The sequence below is a fragment of the Notolabrus celidotus genome, chromosome 6, assembly GCF_009762535.1.
Source record: "Notolabrus celidotus isolate fNotCel1 chromosome 6, fNotCel1.pri, whole genome shotgun sequence".
Taxonomy (NCBI): Eukaryota; Metazoa; Chordata; class Actinopteri; order Labriformes; family Labridae; genus Notolabrus; species Notolabrus celidotus.
Window position 1 is genome coordinate 13,936,442 of NC_048277.1, and position 19,477 is coordinate 13,955,918.

The 19,477-nt window shown below is 42.4% G+C and overlaps 1 protein-coding gene across 1 annotated transcript in view; it reads right to left on the reverse strand.

Annotated features, from left to right (window-relative positions):
* LOC117813841 (dual specificity protein phosphatase 8-like) overlaps positions 1-18,696 on the reverse strand; it is a 21,898-nt gene extending 3,202 nt beyond the window's left edge. The window contains exons 1-3 of the mRNA XM_034684879.1: positions 18,313-18,696; positions 11,480-11,888; positions 760-898 (exon numbers count right to left, since the gene is read on the reverse strand). Coding sequence (XP_034540770.1) covers positions 760-898; positions 11,480-11,716 — 376 coding nt within the window. The 5' untranslated portion in view covers positions 11,717-11,888; positions 18,313-18,696. The remainder of the gene's footprint in view (positions 1-759; positions 899-11,479; positions 11,889-18,312) is intronic.
* Positions 18,697-19,477: the final 781 nt, after the last annotated feature.

Genomic DNA, 19,477 nt, shown 5'->3' on the forward strand with positions numbered 1-19,477 from the left:
GGAGAGAGCTGAGAGGAGGAGAAGAAAAGGAATGGGGATGAGGGGATGTAGAGAAGAGGGTGGAGATTGAACCAAGCGGTGCGCCTCTGCCGTCTCATTCCCAATCCTGACTGAGGCAGATTACGCTCTCCTTTCTGCGCTGACACATTTGGGATGGATTTATAAGCCTCTGTGGGTAGATGTGTGTGTAATGCTGTCTGTTAAAAAGCTGCAGCCACCGCATTCGAGAGGTTATTAACTCAACGAGGCTATTAACAGTCTTGCCGGGGCTCAATTATAAGTCTTAGTGTGCTTAGTGGACACTATGACAGGATAATAACTGTGGTAAATAAGGCCAGAGGATTGAAGTTAAGCTTCAGCTTTATTTCAGGGATGCTGGGTGGGAGAACGAGGGGAGCTGAAACATCAAAGAGCCATCAGAGAGAGGGGCTTTGTATCCAGGCAGTATGGTTCTAATACTCTTTTTCTATCAGCAAATATAACTGCGAAAATCTGAGGACTACCAGTTAAGAAATGAGGAACAACTGATATAACGTGACTCAACTTGTTGTGCTTACTGGTGACATCTGCTGACCAAACTGTGCAACTGCAAACAATTACACTCAAAGGTGAGGCTCACCTGCCTGCTGTACAGGATGGTGTTGATAATAAAGGAGAAATAACACTACACGTGGATGAGGTTGTCTATTCAAACTCAGAAACAACTTCTGTCATGCTGATTAGAAAATAATTTTTTTTTAACAGCACCGACTCACTTACCAGTGAGCAGGGAGACTTTGTGGAAGGTGCCCTCCAACTTTCCCATGAGAATGTGCACAAAGCCGTCTTTGGACAGATGTCCCGCCTCCTTGGAACTCTGGTCATAAACCACCACTTCCTGCTTCCTGCCGAGCTCCACCTGAACAAAGAGTAAAGAACAAGGAAGAGGGAGAGATTAATTTACAGTTCTGCTGTAGTATGCAATGTATCCTGTGTCATCACCCAAAAAGAAGCAATCATTGTTTCCTTTGGTCTGAAAAAAAAGCTGCACCTGACTCTGGAACTGTGTCCCCAAACACCTGAGCACTCTGCTGCACTCACATACACACCAGAATGAACTCATGCACATATCATCAGGAGTTATGACACTGAACGCTGGCTACATCGATGTCAGTGACTGCACAGTAAGCAGGATGAACTACAGGTGATTCTGAAGTTAGTTACGAGGTTGTGAGAATGATGTTATGAATAATGCATCAGGGCTGAGTGTTGCACCGTGCCGCTTGGACTGTATTTACGGTGCAGATACTGCTGAGAGGGTTGTTTGTTGTAATTTGGAGGCAATACCAGTAAAATAATAAAAGGTATATGTTGTGAAGGGTGCAGACATCCATAAAGGCATCAGTGTGATGCTGTTTGTGTCAGACTGTGAGGAAGATGAGAGGTTTTCTGCCTGAGTGTGAGTGAGTGAGTGTGTGTGTGTGTGTTCTTTGGAGATAGTAAGCATGTGCTCGAATGCACGCAGACACACACTCACACACAAACCAGCCTGGCCGTGTTGTTCCCCATGTTGTCAGGCAGGCTTTGGTCACATGACCATCAGGCAGCTCCTACTGCAGCTATGAATCACTGCATCACTGAACAGCCACTGGACAGGAGAGGAGAGGGGGAGGAGGAAGGAGGGGGAGCGGAAGGAGGGTGAGATCGAGGGGGGGTGGGGTAGGGGTGCAGTGGTGGGGCAGAAGAGGATGGAGGAGGGATGGAGAAGAAGGATACGAGAGTAAAATAAAAAGGGAAGGAAAGGAACAAGAGGAAACTGAGGCGAGAAAAAGGGCGGGCGATGAAGGGGAAACAAAAGAGTGTGGGACAATTAAAGGGATTAGATGGGGAAGCAGCCACATTTCTTTTGTTTACCATAACACAGCAGCAACATCCTTATATCAAATGTTCCATTGAAAAGCTGCTAGCCTCAAGGCACAACTGCACTTTACCCCAGCCTGCCTCCTGTTCCCTTTTTTACTCTGCGTATGCTAAAAGAAGTGGTAATCCTGATGCCTCATTGTAAACAGAGTGCATATATGATTGTATATGATTATGATTCTGCAGCTGTGGCACAGAGCTGGGCAGACAGCCATGCAGGTGGTTCACACAGGATGAGGGTAGTATGTGAAGCTTTGATAAAGGAGACTCTAGCCCAGTTAAACCTGGTTTTGTACTATCTGCTTGCATCCTGCACAAAAACGGACAAAACAGCATGATAAGCCCGGGCAGACGCATGAATCATGGGTGACAAGAGAGATTACACTCTGCTCTCAAAAGGTCTGCTAGTCCATTTGCTTATGCCTTCTTTGTTTGCTGGTTTTAGTCTTTGTGGCTCTTCATTTCCTAACTGTCAATACCTTTGTTCCTGTCATATTTCTACTGATGCCTGTATACACTGCAACAAGTCAATATTCTTATGATCTATTAAGGTTCAAAACTGGTTGATAACCACTTTAAAACACATTAAGTATTCATCTGCCATCATTAATGACAATGACATGCAGCGGTTGCATTGCATAAGTTAGACAAAGCAAGTATTTGACAAATTTTGAACAAAAAAATGTGAAGACAGATTTATCAGCTATCAAACTAGTTTACAATTTTGACCAGCTCTCAGGTTTGCTGATGATCTATAACAGTTCTACTTCATAATGTATCATTATCATGCAATCTGCTTTAAAATCCAAAAAATGTGTGTCATGTATCATGTATCAATTTAATGAAACAGCAGTAATTTTTAGCTCTGGTGGCTATAAGTGTAATCAGCATATGCTTCAAATTTAAAATCCAGTGTTTACTCAATGTTGACTTTATTGAGTCTTACATTACATCAGTTATTTTTCTTTCTGAAATGATAATCTTCATGCCACTCAGTTTAAAATCCCCCTCATGTCCATTTTTACTAACCCTGGATAATTTTGGCTAATAATCCTAATGGGATCAGGTCTAAATTGGGAGCCTGATCTCAACACTTGAGGATTACGGGCATTTAACTATGCACACACACACACACACACACACAAACACACACAAACACACACACACACACACACACACACACACACACACACACACACACACACACACACACACACACACATGAGTGGGGCAGCAAAAAGTTCCATTACAAACATAAAATGAGTGCTGTTGTAAAAATAGAGTCAGTGTGTTATTTGCTGCTGGACAAGCAATGAATGATGCATTCAAGTTTAATTAAATGATCAGTGACCAATCCTGCTTCTTCATTTCTTCACTGTGTTAAATGTGGTGAACTGTATGCTGCTGTTTTTTCCGTATGTCGACACACCTTCAATCTCTCTCTCAAATCACTAACTTGTACTTTATGTTCCTGTGCTTCTAATAATGTGTTTTAGTCACGGTACAACAAAGACTGATATTCAGAATGAGATCGAGCTCAGAGTCCCTCAATGGTTCAAGTAACAAGCTGAAAGTATTTATATCCTCACATCCTCTTTTAATGTGTTCCAGGGACTTAGAAAGAAACAGCAACCTCTATATTTCATAGAGGGTTTGTGAATGACAGTCAATATTGTATGATAATGATATGTTTGAGTGTCTGTGCAAAGCTACACCTACAGCTCCGTATTTAATATGCATAGCGTTTGCTGCAGTGCTAGAGGTCAACGACCTGAGGGAGCGAGAGGCTGGCTGTCAGACTGCAGCAGTAGTACAGACCTCTCATCCCTCTGCAGTGCTACAGCACTATTACTATCGTGCTTACCACGGCCCTCTGACGCATGCACACTGCAGGTAAACAAGGAATGCCACAGAGAGACTGAAAAAGGAGGGGCCAAGGGGAGACAGATGAATTAATGGTTATGAAATACAGGGAGACTATGAAGAAAGATGAGGGAAAGAAATCTCAGGGAGCGGACCAGAGGAGATAAAAAGTGGGGAAACAGAGATAGGGTACAGAGAGGGACAGAAGGTGGGACTGGCAAAACAAATGCCAAGATCCTGCTGCACCCGAGCATTCGTTAAAGGATCTGAAGGCTGGCATCACAGCAGGACATAAGCAGGGATTGGTCACAAGGGGAGAGGCTATTTTACTTTTATTTGCAAAAGGAGACAGCAAGAACCAGATAAGGAGATTTCAAGGAAAGCATTAGGCGGATAGAGAAAAAGTTAATGTGTGCATTTTTCCTATTAATGCAATTTAGAAACAAAGAACAGAATAGTTTGACGTGTCTGTCAAGAGAAAGGGGCCTCTTCATTAATGACCCTGTGTAATATGATATACAAGGAGTCCAACACAAGGCTGTCAATGAAGGCTCACCCTTACCGTCAATGCTGTCTTTACACACACTCACAAAAAACACACACCATGAAACATAGATGCCTGGTCATTTGGAAACAAAGTTATCTCTTGAATTGTTGAAACGTGGGCGTGAAGTAAGCGCTTGTCGGAGATGGTGAAACACGGTTTCCCCCTGACCTCAGAAGTGTTACTGACCGATGACAAGGTCAATGCTGAGCAGGACAGTATGTGTGTTTGTGTGTGAACTGGCCTGTGACACAACATCAGCACAAACAGTCTAAAAATGGCCCCACATTCCTGAACTCTCTCCGTGTGTCCTCTCTGGGATGTCCCACTGAAATTAAAAAAAACAACTTGACTCGTGTACAAACTTGTTAAAACTTACTGTATCTATAAGTTCAGACTAAATAAATACTAATACAAATCTGTTGGGAACCTGAGAGTGGAGACTGAAGAATAAAACATTCTGCACATTGATGTGGTTGTTCTTGTTACTTGCACTGATTGACAAGCTGCAGAAAATATTTAACACATCGCCCCTTAGAAATGTATCATAACCTGATTTACAGGCACATTAACAGACTCATCATGTCGATCTGCTTAATGGTTCAGCTATCCTACAACACCTGACCCTACATTCAGTACATTACATACTAATAGAGGACCTGCTCTTACAAGCAGTGACCTATCTGTGCCGTAGAGCTGTCAGTTTAAGAGTCCCACACTCAGGGTGAGACATATAGCACCCTTCACTGTAAAGACACCACCCTGGAGTTGGATGATGTCATTGACTGGCACTGGCAGCTGCCACTTCTATGTGTGCGAGTGTAGGTGTAATCTGTGTGTCACAGGGTATCTGTTGTACTGCTATACTTATGAGGACCAAATACAAAAGCACTAAAGTTTGTGTTTTGGTTGAAACTGTGGGTTTACTATAAACATTTATATTGCAGCTTGAGGTTTGTAGAGTTCATTTATTAAAGGAAATATTTTACTTTGGGTTCATGTGTGTGCTTGTGTGTTTCACACAAGGATGTGACTATGTGGCATAGTGGTGAAAGTCCCTGATGCCTCTGTGCATGTGCAGTGAGGTCATCGCTGATCATTTTAGAGATGTGGTCACCTGATCTGCTCACACCCTTATTTCCTTCAATATCAGTGGACCTTAAACACACACACACACACACACACACACACACACACACACACACACACACACACACACACACACACACACACACACACACACACACACACACACACACACACACACACAAACACGCACACATTATGACATTTCTCTGTCCATCTGCTGGTCTGTCCATGTAACACACAAGTAACTGTTGTCTATAAAAAGGACACACATGCCGTAAATCCAGTTAAACCACGTCATTCCCCTCACTCTGTATATAATGAAAGCCATATTTCATATCTGAAAATAATCTATGAATCATACCCTCCATCTTTCATTTAAGTCAATAAATTATAAGTTCATTTCTACATAAACTCCTGCCTCCCAAAGCAGGCCTGTAACTACATACAGCCTGTGACTGTGTGTCTATGTCAAACAGTAGGATCTTTAAAGCAAACAGTGATTCATGCCATGACCTCATCAAGGCAAACACATGACATATCCGGCTCTGCAGAAAACCACTGCCGGCTACAATGTCTTTGTTTTAACTTGGCAAAGGAAAAAATGTGAATGAAACATAGAAGAAAAATCCCTGAGTTGCCCTCTGGGTAATCTGGGAAACAATCCACGCAGTGAGTCATCAGTGAAGTTCTCAGCTCTGCTGCTACTGTCAAGGCAGATGACACTCATGTGTTGCCCCACAATTTGAAATATTGTGCTGAAGTTACTGGAAACCTCTGCGTCCAGAACAATACCATTATGATAACTGCTGGGGGTTTTCCAAATACATGATAAACTGTGTCTCTGCTCTGTGTCTGACACTAAAATAAGCAGCGCATCAGTTTGCCTTTCGTTTTTACAGGAATTCCTGCCCAGGATTCTTCAAAATTATTAATGAATCACACGTCATGTATCATAATTGCCTTCCAAGGAGGGATTCACAGCATGTGGTGCCTCATGAGTGGAACTGATGGGGATCTTCTTCATTGCATAAATGCATTAACTGGTCACGTGCAGTCTCCCCCTGTGCTACGCAGCAAGGCACTCAGCCAGTCCGACCAATTAAGATCACAGACGAGATCACAGAGCCAGCGCCTGGATCTCTCTGCTGCTACATGTCCATTACACTGAACCAAACAACAAGCACAGGGAACTGTATATAAACTGTTCATGAACAGGACTAGTATACTGGTAAAGTACAGCAATAGAAATATCTTTTTGGCAGTTAATAAAGCCATAAGTTTGAACAACTTAAGTATGCGTTTAACACTAAAACTAAACAGAATCAACTTTAGAATGAGGAACAGATCCCTAAAGCACACATACTTCATTTTACCCAAATGGAAACATATATTTCACAACATTGGAACATTGTCATCATTGTTTTTTTAGCAGACACAGTATGTCCATAGGGACACTATTCTGAAGGTTTGATTGTGGATCACACTGAAAACCAGAGCCACTTATTTTGTGTCATTATACTAATTTAACAATTTTGAGTTCATATCAAAAAAGCCAAATCACTGTCATATTTATGACTTTTTGATGTTCTCTACCATGAAAATAATTTACAAAGCTAATGCCTCTAGGATCTGAACCAAGCTCATGGTTATAAATATTTAACATCCACTGACAGCTTGTAAGAGTGATGTCAGTAACTAGGCTGCTGGATCTCATTCATCAGAGCTCTGGCAGGACGGTGCTTCCCCTGGCTAGTTTCTGGTAGTGAAAACCTCTGGTCCATCTGTCAGGCCCGCCCGGCCGGCTGGCCCTACCACAGCAGCAGGGATTAGCCGGGCTTAAGCCAAGAAACCAGTCGCCTGCCCTCCAGCCTGTCAGAAAAGGCATGAGGAAGCCCTGTTTCCCAACTAAGCCTGTGCCATCGCTCTCCCAGCAGAGGTCCACAACCAGCTAACCTACTGTATCCAGCTCCATCTGACCTACATTAATAGAGAGCTTTAATAAAGAGGTTATGATGGGATGGAATGTGAAAGAGAGAAGAAAGAGGACACCATTTTGATTGTTGCAGCGCTGGTCATGGATGTTCATTCAGCTCTGCTAACTGAAGCATTAGAAGCTACTATGAAAGAGGGTGAGCGCAGCGCCTTGGGGGATGCAGGCTATTAGTGCTCAATGGGATGTGAGGCGTGAGGCAGTCAGGGAGGAGGCGGTGGAGGCAGCCCATCCATGAATACCCTTAGCTCTGCTCTCCCGCTTCCTGCATTCACTTCCCCAACAAAGAGCCACAATAGTGTCCTTTGCTGTCTTGGCTTGGCTGAGGCAGCTCCTGGTGATGCTCAGAGCCATGTGGGGGGTAGATGATGTATATGTGTGTATCTGTGCGTGTGTGTGAAGGGTGAGGTGAGGGAGGGGGAACTATTGGAAGCCGGCTTTAACACCACACAGCCAGTCTGCACGTGCCCAGCCTGCGGCCTGCCAGTGGACGCACAAAAAGGATGATGTCATGCTTAGCCAATAACAAAGGAGTCTGGGTTTGTCAGGCCCTCCTCCCTCACACGGCTGGTTCGAGCTTTATCCAGCCTAGCATTAATCGCAAGCCTTATCCTCTTTACTTGGGGTGGGGAATGGATAATAACAAACCAGCAATGGGGCAACACCAGATATAGGGAGAGGAAGAAAAAAGAAAAAATGAATAAATGAAGAAGGAACGGCTGCATGGTGGGAAGCTGGAGGCGCTGGTTCTGGAGGACGTACAGACGGATGGACAAAGCTGTCAGGAGATAGAAAGTGAGAGGAATCAGGAGGTAACACGGCTCTATGGGGGGCCACAGTGTGAGATCTGCCAACCTCAGGACCCCACACAGAGATGGATCCAATAGACCTAGCATAAAACACACTCAGACCGGCTGCACTGAATAAAATAACGAAACTGGAAGTCTTTGGAAGACCTCCTCAGATTTCACAGTTGCTTATTCAGCCTCTTCCACTTCAATTGAGGTCTGTTTTTAACAGATTTTTTTACCCTGTCTAAATCTGTAGACTGCAATAGTAGGTCATGCATCATCATAACATCCTAAAAATAAAACCATTATCCGAGGATAACTGGAACTTTTGGTCGGGATGAGTCATGAGATGCAGGATCTCCTGTGTGCCCTTCAGACTGGTGGAACGCACCAACACAAGAGGTGTTATACAAGATCCTTGTCCAGTTAATAGAAGTTCATTTTGAGTGAGAAGAAAAGCATGTGGGTTTGACTGCCAGAAGGCCTTGCAATGAAGCTGAATTTGAACTAATTGGTGTAACAGAGTGTCGGTGAGAAACTGCACAAGCACAGAGACTCTCTGCCAACGTAGCAATTACACAGACGCTATTAGCTGAACTGAAGGTCATTTTACATGAGAAAGTAACAATAATACACAGTTCTCCTTCATTTACCATAGGGCCATAAGGAGAGTGTCAGTCACCTACAAGTTTCAGCTGTTGTAAACCAACAAGAGCCGCAAAGCAATAATCCAAAGCAATGATGTGTAATTATCTCTAATTTAGTGGGCAGGGCAGGTTTTTCATTGAATCATGTTCTCTTAATGAGCATCATATGGAAATATAGAGCCAGTATGTTTCTCTAGAACCAGATCTGATGCAGTCACTATATGGGGCATACTATGGAAGCAGGCAATACATCACATTCACACATACAGGTTCAACAGAGTGAGATGTGTCACAGGTCAGACTGACTTACATGCCCCTGGTAACAAGGAAGTAAAAGAAGAAAAACAGAAACAACAGCATTTTATGGACAGCCATCTAAACCCCATGTGTCACACCTAAGAAAAAATTCCAGTCACCTGTTACGTGTCATCAGCCTTTGTGAATCAGCGGTTTAGTGCCCTGGTTGTACCAGGCTAAAGAGTTAAATTAAGACCTAAAAATAACATTCTGAGAAAGAGAGCAACCAGGAAATGGAATTTCATGTGTCATCTCTACCGCTTTATTAATGTGTTGCTGTTAGGCGATGAATGCACATAACTACAGTACAGGAGGGCACAAACCAACTCCCACACACTGAAACGCACAACCCCCTGCCCTACTGCTTAGGTTTCCCCTCTCAGAGTTCCTTAAGTTTCACACAGTGACTAAAAATACAGGAGTCAGCATGCCGCGAGTGGATGGGCCATGGAAAAAAGGCTGTCATATTCACAGGAGAAGTCATGGAAAACGCAAGGATCCAATTTCAGGGCCACTGATAAGCAACAAACATACAGTACGGCTGCATGCCCTCCAATTATAGCACCCACTGATGTGCTGCAGGCTCAGTGTAGCACTGAGGAGGCCAGCAAAGATTCACAGTGGTGCAAGGGTCAGACTGTCTGAAGTGCTTGGGGACACCCATGAAGATGTCAGGGAGTAAGTGCCATGCTCATGGACGCTTCAGCAGGATGATTAACTGCTGAAAGGGAAACCTGAATCTGAGTCCTCAGGTTTGGGGGAAGTTCTTGCTCCCACTTGCTCTGACGGCTGCCTGGAAGAGGCAGAGTACTGTTCCCTTACACTTCATCTCTAAATCATAGAGCTGCAGACCATCATATTGCCTCCGTCTCTTTACACAAGGAAGTTCTCCACAGGATAGTTTGACAGAAAAGTCCCTGTTGAAAACATATTTTTCATTCTTATTAAACAAGTTAGATAATGCTGACTTGTCCAACTGCAATACAGCACAAATGATCTGTTTCAAATCACGGCCAAGGTATCCAAGAAGACCAATTAAAAACATTTATATTTGTATGGAAAGGAAAATCTTGCACAATAAATAGCAGTTTTGTTGTTATTGCAAAATGAGCATTCGCAAATAATATAAATATCTGAATTTATCAATTAAATAAATAAATTGGAGAAAAAAGAAAGCTATCAAATGAAATAGGCCTGAGTTTAATGGCTATGCTTTCACACCAATTTGATGTAGTCAGATAAAGCATGAGCTAGCTATCAGCTACCCTATGATTACTGTAAGATTTGGTGTATAAGACACCCATTCAATATCTTTCTTGTCAAATAAAAAGTGAGCTGTGTTCCATACACTGGTGTCACCAACGCACCAGAATAAAATGCAGAGAGGTATTTAATGTGTAATAGTATTTTACATGAAGCTGTTGCTCGAAGAAGCAAGCAGCAAAGCATTCTGGATGTGTGGGGCAGTCCAGTCTAGCCATGCCACTTTTTAATGCTTTTCTCCTTCATTAGGTCTTAATCTTTCATTTAAAGAAAACAGTGGTATGCTATTGAGTAAATATACCTTGTGGAGTTAGGTTTGATTGAAAAGACTCAAGTGCTCAGTGGAGGGGGGATAGCGCAGGTCTCTGTAATTTGCTTGCAAGCAGTGGCTACGTCCATACCTGACAACTATCAGTGTCACTGTGCTTAACTACCTGGTTCAGTATGATTTGAAAAAAGCGCTTTCTTGATTTATTTTGATTGTCGGAAGGGCATGTTGCGAATGTTGGAATAGTTTTGGACATACAGAACAATAGATAGACAGATAATGTAAGTTATGGCTAATATGCACTGTTTCTCCTAGTTAATGTATGTGTCACACTTCCTTTCATAAACGCAATAGGAAAGACATATTTTCTGGTATTGTGCAGGGCTGGTATGCACCTAAAAAACACACTGCATTTGTTTCATGTATAGTATAAATCTTTTTTTTCATATAACCATATATATAACCAAAATAATAGATGTCGCAATGTCAGTTTTCCCCAATATTGTGCAGCCCTATTGGAAATCCCTAAGCCTATCAAGTGTCCCACCTATGTGAGTGCAGTCAATATATGGCCCAAACTAGCGGCCACTCTGCTTATCTTGGCTGAGCACTAAAACAGAGTGTAAAAATGACAATTTGCTTTTTTAAAGGGATTTTGTGGAGGATTACTGCGATAGAAGGGATCCATTTTTCTCCTCATCAGCCAGATAGAAACATTTCATTCAAACACTTTCATTCTAGGCTAGCACTTACCGCAAAGACTCTCTAATCACTGTGACCCACCACTCAAAAAGCATCTACCCGGAGATATGCTGAGCTTTCACTCACCTTCACCTTCCCGTTGGGCTGCAGCAGCTCAGTGACCGACACTTTGTCCTGCTGCAGTCGCCTCTTCACCAGCTTGGAGCAGCAGACGTTGACAGCACCTTGCACGTGTGAGGCGTTGTACTCAGAAAACGTCCGGCTGTCGATCACCAGCAAACGGCCAGTCCCTCTCTGGATGAGGCTCGCCAGGCGCTTGATGTCCATGGCGCTACGCTTGGTCGGCCCTTTCTCACCTGCCATGATGAAGGAGGGGTGGAGTGGTTGCAGATGTGAGGTAGTGAGGTATGGGGTGTGGTAGAGGGGAAGCTGAGTGAGGTAAAGGTGGGGGAAGTGATGGGGAGGAAGAGGAGGAGGAGGTAAGGTCAGTGGAGGAGGGGTACCACAGGGGCTGGCGCTGACTGATTCATGGTGCCTGAAAAAGAAGAAATAGAGAGCAAATGGTTTCATTTAATTGTAGCAATATATTATTCCAAAACTGCAACTGTTTAAGACGTTATACTGATCAGACGTTTGCAGCAGGATCACCTCTCGCCCTCAGCTTCAGCCAGCTCTAGCCCATGCAAATAAATCAATAAAAATTAAATAGAATCATTTAATCTCCACTGATGCAAAGCAACAATGACAGATCATTTCCCAATATTTTCCAAACAGTCAGGTGCAGTGTATTTTTATGCTTCTGTATCATCTTTTATTGGCTGGCTTTGAGCATCTTTAAAGTTAAAAATAGCCACAATGCTAAACATGAGTATAAAAGTTATTTAAAGGCTTAAAAGCCAGCTGGATGATCCATTGGGATTTATCACTACTTAGATCTGAAGCAATGTCACACATCCAGATACAAAGCCAAGACTTTAGCCAGACATGCACCACAATAAAATGTGTGTGCGTGTCTGCCTTAAGTGTGTGTGAAGGTTGGTTGTTGTTGATCGAGGGTCTCTTGTAGGGTAGCTCATGAAACAGGAAACTGAGGGCGTGAGATAAATTAAGCTAGGGGAATTCAGAGAGCAGGTCTGGACACAGGCAAACAGCCTGTGCGACATCCTGTGCATGTGCGTATGTGTGTGTGTTTGTTTGTGTGAATGTATGTGTGCTCACACACAGAGAGCCATCCATAAACTTGATGAACTGCCTCCTGCTATCTATCACAACTAATCACACTGAACTCCTCCATGCTCATGTTCACCACAGCACCTACACGTTTAATGTGAGACACACACACACACACACACACACACACGAGATCATTTATCAGGGATGAAAGATCAATGACAACACGTGTGAGAAAAAGAGTGCTAGGCTAAATTTGACTATTCAATGTCTAAAAGAACTTTCAGTATTAAAAAAATGTGTAGGTTGAAGACCAGTGTGTTGGTCAACTAGGTGTCATGCGACAAGTGAGAAGGTCAGAATGTGACTGCAGTCATGTTGTTTTATTCATTCACAGGCACGCGGTATCATGAAAAATGAATGGGCCTCCTCTCATTTACCCCAAAGCCTAAATGCAGGTTTAAAGCTTGGTTGAAAAGGGAGAGTAGGACAAACAGAGGTGCAGAAACAGATAGTGGAAGGATATCATTAAAAACTTTAACCTCCATTAAATTTTTTCATTCCAGCAACATATGCAAACTTTGAATAGAAAGGGGAGGCTAAATAGCAAAAGACTAACATTAAGAAATACATTCATGCATGATATAAGGTCCAAAAAAATGCAATGGAATGTCCATATGAAGAAAAACAGTTTGCACACCACTGTGGTGGTGAGGAGAGAGAGAGGAGACATGCAGAAAAGCTGTATCTTTGTATCAGTAAGACGTCTTTAATAGTCTGCTCTGCAACTTTTCACCTCTGCTCTCTGACACCAATGGTGCGGAGGGAGGGGAAGAGAAAAGAGAGGAGGGGAGAGGTATAGAAGATGTGAGTCAGCGAAGATCTCTCCAGCCTAGCAACTCGTGCAGCTCAAGGTAAGAGAGGGGACAGTCATGGACAATGGACAAAGAGGAGAGAGATAAAGAGTAAAGAACTGCTTAAGAAGGAGGGAAAGGCTGAGAAACACAAAATGCTAAATTGCAATCAAAAGCACTGAACTGAACGGCGTGGATAGCGAGTATAACATACCATTTAGCAAATTGGTACAGAACAGCAAAGCCTCATCATCATCTCTCATCAGCTTCAATATGCATCCTATAGGCTGCTGGCCAAGCATGAACATAGATATACAAATGCTGTTGCTGCCTGGCAACCTGCCTGATGCAAGAGTAGCAGAACAGGAACATAGAGGATCATCTACATATAGACTGTAAACACTGTCAACCTGCTGCTGTATTAGTGTGTGTGCGGACACAAGGGACACATTTTGGTGAAATAAAATGTCTAAAACTGAAAATAGTGCCTGCAGTACTTTGCACAAACATGATGCAGCATATAACGAGGACGCAACACAGACAAATAAAGCTAATCCAGTTAATCTACTCTTGGGTGCCTGCTTGTGTCATCCTGATGAGTGAAGGTGGATCTCTGCATGAAGCAAAGTACAACGTAGTGACCTGCAGGGACACAACAACACACAACACAACTGACATGGTGACATTTCCCACTTTTCCCATGATGTGCGCCCCTGCAGCCATACTGCAGAAATACTCAGCGTAGCTACAATACCAGCACCTCCCATCCCACAAACAGCCCCCCCGCCACATTACGACCTGCCCCATCACCTGTTATACCATACCTTATTTGGCACCAAGCCCTTTAGCCAAGCAGCTAACAACACAGCTTCCAGGGGTGTGAATCTTTCTCTCTCTTTTCCTGTTTCCCTGTTGCTGAGCACAACATCTGATGCTAATGTCTAATGGCGACCGCTCTCCCACCCGCCCAGCCTCTCTCACTTTTTCACTCTGAATCCCTCCTTCGTCCTCTATCACTCTCTTTCTCGCTCTTGTGCAATGAACAGGGATGGGGAGGGGAGGTTTGCATGTGTGGCAGTAGTGAGAGGGAGACTTGGTGCTCTGCATCTTTTTATGCCGCCAGACATTCATTCTATGGTAACCCCGCTCTCAGTGGACCCCGTCTGTGTGGACCAGAGTGGGGGAGAAAAGATGAGATTATAGGGTACATAAATGCTAAAAACCTGAGACAGAGATATAAGATTATGATTGATACAGAAGGAAAGCTCAAAACTAGGCACTGTAACCACAGCCTCAACCCCTTATGCAAGATGAACTTTCTTCCTCCATCTTGCACCCAGCAGGAAACAATAGGGAGGATAAACAAACAAGCCCCTCAGACTTAAAATAGGTAGCAGCCAGGAGCTCGCTATGAGGCTGTGGCTGAACAGAGCAGAATAAGCCGAGAGGAGAGAAAGCGAGGAGACAGAGGCAGTGTGTACAGGCCTGGAGCAGATTCTGTTGTTGCCATAGAAACAGCCCGACTGGGGTGAGCAGGGGGCACAGGGAGGGTGATGGTGATGGGATGCTACTGGTGCTGACGCTGGATCATGATACGAGAGTGGAGAGAGCTCAAACTGACAGTGCTACATATACTCAGACTTTCATGTATAAATAGATTCTCCAAACATAAGCTTGTGCGGCTTTGAATAACGAAGGATAAGACTTTTACATTAAGGTTGTCTACAACAAATATCTTACAAATTATATCTTACAAAATATTACTAATATACTTCTGAGATGTGTTCTCTGCTGTTTAAGTCTCACTGAGATAGCTGATTTAGCACATCTTTGTTTCTATCGTGTATCTGCTTTGAGCTGGTTGGACCACACTCTCTGACCACATCTTCACTAACCTAGTCAAAGGATGTTGGCAAACAAGAATATGCACCTCCTAAATGTTGCGGTAAAGCAGTTACACCTTCACTACAGGCTGAAGCCAGAAGAACCTGATCAACTGGTCTATTCTGGAGGTTCTTTCTGGAGCTTGTCTGGGATTTTGAATACCTTAAAGTACCTATACAGACCCTTTGAAGTGCTCTGACTCTGAGGTTGTGTGAACCATTAGAAGCATCAGTATTCAGACAGACTTAACCTTGTATGTATACAACACAGCAAAAGAAACTGTGAATCTGTCCCTTCTAGCCTGCTGTTTAAAATGATACAGAAAACTGATTGTTATAAAATCTGTTATTAGAAAAATGAACTGCCAAATATGTTTGAATTGGCTTGAATGAATTGATTGGATTTTTTTTAAGTAAAAATGTCAAAGCAGCACATCCTCACATACAAGAAGCTGGGACCAATCAAATGAGAGAGTTCTAATTAGCTTATTCCAACTGATTATATTAACAATCATACAATTTTCTCAACTACCCTGATGATCAAAACAACAGCTAGTTACACATTTAAAGGCCTGTATGTTGAAAATTAACAGCTTTTTTTTCAGACATTTTCTTGGTTGTAAAGCAGAAAACAGTCTCACAAATCATCAACAGACTTTACTGTCACTCTTTACAGCTGATAACAAAGACTGATAATAAAACGAGGATTCTGTCTACTGGGTCAATGAAACAAGGTTGAGGAAGTAAGTTGATCTCCATAAAAAGGGTAATTCATGCAGACATAGTCATACAAAAACATGAGTTAAGCATGATGGGCCAGCTCTAAAATGTCATATCAGACATCAGGAAGAGAGGCAAACACAAAGAGAGCAACTGGAGGGCAACAAGCGCTGATGTAATACCATCCAGGTTATTCATTAACTCCCTGCATAACGTCACCTGTGGCCAGAGCCTTGACTACACTGATATAAAGCTGCTCTTAGCCTCATACAAAGTCAGGCATGACTTGTTTGTTTGGACCACAAACAATGACATCATCAGAACATCTCACGGCCTTTGCTCCAAGCCACAGGCGCTCTCACGGACTCAAAGTTTGCATCCGTGTGTGCTTACATGCTGTCTCTTAGGAGTGTTTGCGTCATGTGTACCACCAAAATAAGGGACTCAAGCAACACTGTAAACACTGTGCTAAAGCAGGTTCATCAAATTATAGAGAAGAATGTTATAAGAGATCATGTTTGATAACACTGACTTGGCTTCAAAGCGCAGATAGGTTAATAGTTACTTAAAAACAGTCTGATCACAATATTTGTGACCTATTTCCTTTCTGTTGTGTTAGACCATTTGATTTCTAATACAAAATAGACTATAAGCCTAAAGAAACCAAGGATGTAATTATGAATATTTTGTTGATCATATATGAAAATAAGTAAAATTGTTTTAAAAAAATTGTTTTTATTACATCTAAATTTCTTGTTTCAAATTTCCAATTCATTTGTGAAGTTATACGTGTCTTTTTTGTCTGAATTATGGTCCAAAACATATGACAACTGCTCTGACCCTCCAACATTCAAATCTCTATTAAAAACTCACCTTTTTAAGTTAGCTTTTAATTTGTAATTGTGCTTTTGTTTTATTTTATTTTATTTGGATTGACTTGTGTTCATTGCTTGTATTGATTTTAACAGTTCTACAGTGTCTTTGAGTCTTTTAAAAGCGCTATATAAATAAAATGTATTATTATTATTATTATTATTAAGATAATTTTACATTGATTTTATGTCAACAAAAAGATCAATCCCTTCAGAAATACTGTAGTGTTTTAACAAACACTTGATCCAAATAACCAGTAAGCTACCTGTCCTGTCAGTGCTTCTACCGCACATCTCCATTGATAAGATTATAACATCTAAATCCAGTGTATGCTCATCTTAAATATAGGAAATCACTTATTTACATATTCATTACATGAGGTTGTTGGTGCAAGAAATAAATGTGTATATCACAAATAGCGTCAATGAGGTGGATAGCCTGTTTTTTAAATGTATACCAATGGCACCAGAATAACAGGCTAAAACATCAGTGCTGGTACAGTGAACATGTAAATTGGAAAAATCTATTTCTGCTTGGCCTTGGTGGAGCAGGAGCATCATCATACTGTAAACAACATAACCAAGTATAAAGCCTACGGGTGCCCTTTAATCAATACCCTCCCAGTTGGCTGCTGCAAATTGCGGGGTCGAATAACAAAGTGGGGCTACCCCGGACTTCACCACAACAATAATCATGACATGGATACTGAAGCAATGCATATTAAGGATACCTAAAATAAAATACATCATGTGGCCTATAAATGCTGTATGAATAATCATGCAGACAATCTTTCTTCAAGAACTAAGTCAATACAATGAGGAGAAAGGGCGCACAATGAAATAAATAGGACATTGTGGCGTGTTTGATAACGTTAATAACAATGATGGAGGGAGCGCTGCCGTAGCGCACTATAATAAACCAACCTACATTGACATTAAGACGAGGAGACAATGCAGACAGCCGCCATTGCTTTTTAAAACGTTGCATAATTAGCGCAAAATATTCTTTAATGAAAAAAGTCCACCTCGTATCGTTTGTGTAGGAAACCTGTCCAGTGTTGTTATGACGCGTGGATATGTCCGCATGCGAAAATGAAGCACTCCATTGATCTCACAGAATGTACTGATGAAATGCTGCACCGCGCTAAACGATAAGAAAACACAAATAGAGACGTGTTCTACCTACCTCGAATAGTCGGCCAATAAGAGATCAGGTGTTTTTCGTAATTGCAGAGTGGATAACTTCAAAATAGACCGGTTTAATTTCCATTATAAGACGGGCGCGCACATAAAGAGGAGGTGGGAGCGCGCGCTGACAGACTCGCTGCAGAGGAGGGGGGAGGGGGGGGGGGGGGGGGGGAAGCTTTGAGCACGAGCGCAGATAACGAAAGCGAGCTCTGTGAGTATAGCAACGCACTTGATAACATAATATCTCATTAATTCAGGTACACCATACTCACCCCTGGCTCCACGCGACTCCTGTTTGTTATTCAACTGTGTGTCCTCCATGTGTGAAGGGACGGTGGCGCGGTCTTCATGGGGCAGCCTGGTGTTTACCTGTGTGTCGGGGGACAGGACAGCTGACAGAGGGTGACAGCGCCAGGAACAAACGAGACATGAGAGCGCGGTTACAGGCTGCAACACACCGCTCCTCCAGCCCTCTATGAGGCCGGGATACGGTGTTGGATCGTGGAGGGATAGATTAGGTTAAAGCTGAAACTAGTAGTGTGTAAGTGTGTGTGGGGAAGGGAGGGGGTTAGTTACGGAAGGTGCACTTTAGCACTGTCTTGAACTAAAGCGATGAGGTCATGGTTCAGCAGGGAGAGGAGAAAAAAAAATATGAGGTTGACGTCACCGTTAGCCAATCAGCACAGGCGGCTCAGGGAATAGATGACGTCGGCGGTCTGATCCGCGGATTAAAGGGACAGTCCAGCTTTTTAAAGGAGACGTGCTTCTGAAGGATGCAGCCACGGGTCTTCCGTAGCTACTGACAGGTACAGGGAAGCATGAATAGGAGTAAAGATTGAGCTGAACATTTTAAGGGAGTATGGGCAGTATAGGCAAATTCTAGGGGCGCCAGCCATCCAAAGTGGGCGCCACTAAATTAGGAAGAACATTTGGAGACAATAGGAAAAACAATATTGTTTTATCTAATTTAATTTTGGATTAAATTGCGGAATGATGACAGTGAACATTTAAAAGCTTGTGATTCGCTTTTGGTTTTTAAAATAATGGCATGCAAATCAGTTTTTGAAGTGTTCATGATTTACTTTTTTTGTTTTGTTGTTGTTTTCTTTACACTTTGGAAGCTGTTAGCTTAATTAGATAGAAAACGTAGACTAGGCTTAAATAAGCATTTTGCTTCTGCCTTTTCAGTCATCACTTAATACAGTACTTTTGCTTTGTTTAAAGTGTCTGCACTGTGAAAATGATTGTGTTATATAATGACTGAATAAATTCTACTACTATTACACTATACATTTTGAAATTGTATAATTATTTTCCTGCTAAATATCAGTGTTATTACACTTTTATTAATCCTTTTAGAGGTCTTTTTTTTTTTTTTTTTTTTAAACAAAGGAAACCTGTAAAACATAAAGCTTTATGTACGTTGTCTTTCAGTGT